The 5,580-nt window shown below is 39.6% G+C and overlaps 1 protein-coding gene across 2 annotated transcripts; it reads left to right on the top strand.

The window, feature by feature from the left end:
- Pramef8l1 (PRAME family member 8 like 1) lies at positions 1 to 2,628 on the top strand. 2 transcript variants are annotated; one of them, NM_001109329.1, is given in 3 exon segments: positions 1 to 287; positions 718 to 1,311; positions 2,061 to 2,628. In NM_001109329.1, coding segments are annotated over 3 exon segments (1,449 nt in total).
- Positions 2,629 to 5,580: the final 2,952 nt, after the last annotated feature.

The raw sequence follows: 5,580 nt of genomic DNA, 5'->3' as shown, positions 1-5,580 counted from the left end.
ATGAGTTTTCAGACCCCACCCACACTCCAGAAGCTGGCAAGGCAAACTCTGCTGAGAAATGAGGCTGTGGCCATGTCCTGTGTGGGGGAGCTGCCTATTGTGCTCTTCCCAGCACTGTTCAAGGAGGCATTCGAGGGCAGACACATCAACCTCGTGAAGGAAATGGTGGCAGCTTGGCCTTTCCCCTGTCTCCCTGTGGGGGCATTGATGAAGACACCTAATGCAGAAACCTTGCAGGCTGTGCTAGATGGAGTAGACATGCGACTGACAAGAAAGTTTCACCCCAGGTAAGGAATAACTAAGTACAGTATAAGAGAGCACATGGACTACACAGTAGAGATTGTCAAGGTGGAAGTGGATCAGCATTTTTTTATTGTATCATCATGCAGTGATACATGGTTCTTGAAAGCAATTTATTTGTCCTAAGGATAGTTGAATATGGATTATAATTGAATATGGGCTAGAGTAAATGTAGCCTCACAGTAGAATGAGCCTATACCTAGCATTACCACAAATTAATTAAAAATAAGGTTTACCTTAGTGAAAGAAAAGTAATCAAGTGCACACAAGTCTGGGAAATGATCTGGAGCATGCCTGAGTACAGTTTGAATATCAGGTGCTTAAACAACATACATCTTAATAGGGGAGAGATGAGTTTAGATATATGTAGTAAAAGCTGATTCAGAGTCTCATGACATTCATATATTTCATCAACAGGAGGATAAAACTACAGGTCCTTGATCTGAGAAATGTGAAGCATGCCTTCTGGAACACATGGACTGGAGCAGAGGACTGCAGCTGTTCAGCAGAGAACTTGGAGGAAAAGCAAGTAGTGAAGGTCTTTCCTAGATATGCACTGAGGCGGCAACGTGTGAAAGTCATAACTGAACTGTCCATCTTTTCCTGCCTCGAAGAACAACAAGCATGCTTCTTAAAGTGGGCCCAAGAAAGAATGGGCTCCCTATATTTCTGCTGTACAAAGATGAAGATCTGGGATTTGCCAGTCTGTGTTATCAGAGATATCTTGAATGTTTTTGATCCACAGCATATCACAGAATTAGAACTGCATACTGAATGGACCCTGTTAGAGCTGGAACATTTTGCTCCCTACTTTGGACAGATGAGAAATCTTCGCAAAGTCTTCCTGGAACCCTTCCACAAGGTGACCTTGTCTAATAGAAATGAAACAAGGGACAGAGAAGCCAAGTGTATCAAGAAGTTTATATCTCAGTTTTCAAAATTCAATTGTCTCCAGCATCTCAGCATGTTCTGCACCCATTTTCTTAGAGATCATATGAATCAAGTCCTAGGGTAAGTAAGAGTGAAGAGGTAGTTCAGCTACCAAAGCAAATCTGTCTCTCTTATCTTAAGCATTATTGGTGTATTATGCCAGCAGACACTAGGAACAAATATTCAGGTACACATAAGACTCAGTATTTATGTCCTATTTTCATGTATACTGAGTGGCACCAGGTAAATTTTACAAGTGAAATCCATGTTTCAAATGAGCACTCATAAATTAAAGAATTGACTTGGAGTTAAGATGGCTAGTAAGAATGGGTTGAAATTCTTCCAGGGATCATAGCCAGGAGCATATGGTAAACCTGAGCTATATGCTCAGATTTGAGAGAACAACTTTCTATCTTCCCCCAATTCCCATGGATAAAACATTGAGAGCCCAAGTAGCACTGAGTGCTTGGGACAGAGGGTACAGCTTGGGCTGCTAATGAGAGCAAGGATGAATTCAGAAGGAATGAAAGAATCCAGATTCAGTGAACACACAGAAAATATTGATCAAGATGCTTTCTTGGGATGGAAGTTCTTCTGTATGCTTTGTGGACTTATGAGCTGATCTGGTTTTCAGTTTGAGAGTGAAGTCACTACATGAACTGTGGGGTGGGCCTGACAGAGCAATTTCCAACAGGAAGCATCACAAATGATGTCCTTGATCATTTAGTCAAACTGACCGTGGGACACCTGATTCCTTCTACCACTCTGTAGATTCCATCCCATCCTCTTCAACACCATTAGCCAGAACTAACCCCCTGCTCTATCCCTAGGTGCCTGATGACTCCTTTGGAAACTCTCTCAGTTACTTGCTGTGTAATTTCACAGAACGACTTGGATTCCTTCTCCTGCTGTCTGAGCCTCTTTCACCTAAAACATCTGGATTTGAGAGGAGTGGTTTTACATGATTTGGATGTTATGCCTCTGAGAGTTCTCCTAGAGAAAGTGGCAGACACTCTTGAGACTCTGGATTTGCAGTGGTGTAGGATGAAGAACTCTCAGCTTTATGCCCTCCTACCTGCCCTCAGACATTGCTCTCAGCTCACCACAGTCAAGTTCTACAGCAACAAATTCTCCATGCCCATTCTGAAGGACCTGTTGCAGCACACAGCCAACTGGAGCAAGGTGAACGTGGAACAATACCCTGCCCCTCAGGAGTGCTATGATGACTCCTCTCAAGTTTCTGTAGAAAGATTTTCCCAACTTTGTCATGAGCTCATGGATACACACAGGGCAATAAGGCAGCCCAAGAACATCTCCTTTGCTACAGAAATCTGTTATACATGTGGTGAGCGCTGTGTCTATCACAATGGGCCCAGGCTTTGTTGTTGCTTGCAGTAAATTGTGAAGTAGAACTTCTGTGTTTCAGTAAAAAACAGGCTTGGGTTGAATGGTTCCAGAATGTAAAGTCACTTGTATTACATGAGTGCAGCAAACTTCAGTGTGGAATTGGCATGTATAAAATAAAAGTTTTCTCAATACTTCTTTCCTTGTCCTTTTCCTTGGCTACATTTGCAACCCACTTTTGTCTCTGATCAGTTAAATGCACTAAACCTTTAAACTAAAGTAGCAACAGACACACCTCCAATGACGTAGGATTAAATGGATCACAGAAGATGAAAATACAGCACATTCAAACCACAAGACACCTTGCACCCCTCAGAGATGCCTCAAGGGAAGAAGACAACCCATGGCAAAGTACATAGGCTTTCTAGTCTGGGTTTCTACTCTTGATCGTTTTGTCATGCCCACATGAAATTACTACTGGGAACCTCTATATGCTCTATACTACAGTCACATGTCTGTAGAGCATTATTCCTATGGACTCCCAAACTCTATGTAGTACCCAATGTGTATGTTAAGGTATCCAATAATATGCAGGTCCCTCTACTATATAAAGCATTTACTTTACAAAAGAATCTTATTCTAATTCTTGAGTTGTAAATAAAAAAGAAAAACTCTCCATCAGACTAGTCATTATATTACTTACTGTATAGTGAACTATCAATAATATAATTTATTATACATTGTATTTATTAAACACATAGATCATAAGTTCTCTCTTCACATATCATTTCTATTGTCTACATTGAATAATGGATATAAATTTAAGGACTCAACAAATGCCCTCTGGAGAGAAGCCAAAATAAACATATTTATTCCAGGAATATCACATTTCATACTCTTTGGAAGATTAATAAAGTTATCAGCTAAGGTGGGACCCATGTGGACATTTATGCTGCCCTAAGGTACACAAGAAAACAAAAGAACAATAAAGAACAAGAAACCTCTCTCAGGCTCCTTCTTTCTCTCTTCCCCTACAACCTGTTTTTTGTCTGCGTGTCCAGTTACCTGGTCTTATTCCTTGGGACCAGTGAACTCTCCTAAGATTTGCCCACAGTAAACATGCTTTCATATCCTTAAAACAAATGACCTAAAGTTTGAAAGAAATTGCTCACAGGCTTAGAGCACTTGCTACTGTTGCAGAGGATCAAAGTTTGATTTCTGAGCTTATAATCAGGTGACTCTCAAATGGAACTCAGGCTTCATGTAATAATAAAACCTGCTTTTCTAGCTTTTGTGGATCCCAACTTTCACATGTCCAAACCTACATAATTCACATTCAGATATACACCTAGCTGAAGAAGTCTTGAAATTAGAAAATACCCTCAATTTCACAAAGAAGTAAAAAAAATAGCCCAATTAATTAAAACAGGGGTGTTGATCGTTAGCAGTTGTGTGGCTCTGTGAAGAGAGCATGTGGAGTTTCAGGTGTGTCCACTGAGCTCAATTGGCCAGCAATAGCCTCATTGCTCTGGTCTCCAGGGTTGGAGCTCTTGCACCAAGGATGAGTGAAAGGAAATGAGGAGTTTGTCAAGGTACAACATTTATTTCTGTATGAATTTTCTGTATATTTGTGTTCTATTTATCTGTATGTTTTCATGAGGAGAAAAGGTATCAGAGTGCTAAGATGGTTGTTAAGTGGCGGATGGTTGTCTACCATTGAACTCAGGTTGTCTGAAAGGAGAGCCAGGAGTCTTAATTAGTGAGCCATCATCCTTCCAGGTCCATGTTTGACAATGTAAAAAGCACTCATGGATGCATAATCACAAGAAATCAGGTGTCTCTTTTGCATAAAAACTTACCAGTTTGGCATTATCTTTAATTTGTTATATTTCATAAGGTTTGTGCTTGCATTTACTGCTTGCATTTTTTTTTATTTTTTAGATAATCACTAAGTAGATCTGCCAAAAGAATACCAATGTTCTGAGTTATTCCAAGAAATTTCTGAATGGGCTTCACTACATAGAGTGTTTGTCTATCCATTCACTGGACCTGTGAACACCATTAACCAGGGTGTAATAATACATATCAGTTATCTCAGAACCTTACAGGTTGAGACTTTAGAGCAGAAATTCAATATCATTCTATCTACTTATCTGAATACCTAATATAACATTCAAAAAACGTCTTGACAGGCAGCTAGCGTCCCTCAACATTTTCCTTCTGGTCTCTCTTGACTTCATCTTATCTCTGCTCTGGAATGGAATAAAAGATGTGCAACATAAGTAAGTAAATATCAAAATAATATAAAATCCAAGGATTTTATTTTATTTGATTTGATTTGATTTTTATTGATAAGAAAGGAGAAAGAAAAATGTACAAAGGGAAGGAGAGAAGAAAATAAAGCAAATATACCTCACCTATTTATGTCTGTAGGAAAATATCTGACTTAAAGAACATTCATTGTATAGTTTACATATGTTAACTGTCTTAAGTACATACTAACTCTAGCCACCAGGCTTAACCGCAATCTTCACAACTTTTCTTAGAGCCAAACAATTGCATGGTTCATGATTTTTTATTGTAATTATAAGTGGTCCCTGAAAATATATGTTGCTAACCCTTTTAAGGGAGAACTTGTTTCTATTCAGGTTGCAATGGAAAAGATTAAATGATAAACATATCTAGCTCTCTATCATTTCATTTGGTTTTCATTAATTTGCTTATTCACTTTACCACCTGATCACATCTTTCTTTTCCTTTCCTCCCAGTCCTACCCTCTGACACTGTGTCCTCATTTCCTGCTCCCATTGTTCACAGAGAAAGAGAGGCACCTAGTCTCCTCTCCAATTAGGTATCCCACTCCCCAGCCACACCAAATTGCTTGAAGACTAAATGCATCTTCTCTCACTGAGGCCAAACAAGGCAGTCCAGCTAGGGGGAAAGGGTCCAAGGAAAGGCAAAAAAGTTCACTAAGAAGCAATCCTCGTTCATGCTGTCAAGATTTGG

This window comes from Rattus norvegicus, chromosome 14 (assembly GCF_021556685.1).
Source record: "Rattus norvegicus strain SHRSP/BbbUtx chromosome 14, alternate assembly SHRSP_T2T, whole genome shotgun sequence".
NCBI classification, from domain to species: Eukaryota; Metazoa; Chordata; class Mammalia; order Rodentia; family Muridae; genus Rattus; species Rattus norvegicus.
Note: the sequence above shows the minus strand (reverse complement) of the source record. Positions and strands in the feature narration are given on the sequence as shown.

Excerpts from the sequence above, each read along its gene's own strand:
- Pramef8l1 (XM_087584150.1), top strand. The coding sequence starts at position 1 with ATGAGTTTTCAGACCCCACCCACACTCCAGAAGCTGGCAAGGCAAACT. Across the intron at positions 288-2,060 it reads ACAAGAAAGTTTCACCCCAG|GTGCCTGATGACTCCTTTGG; the intron begins GTAAGGAATAAC and ends CTCTATCCCTAG.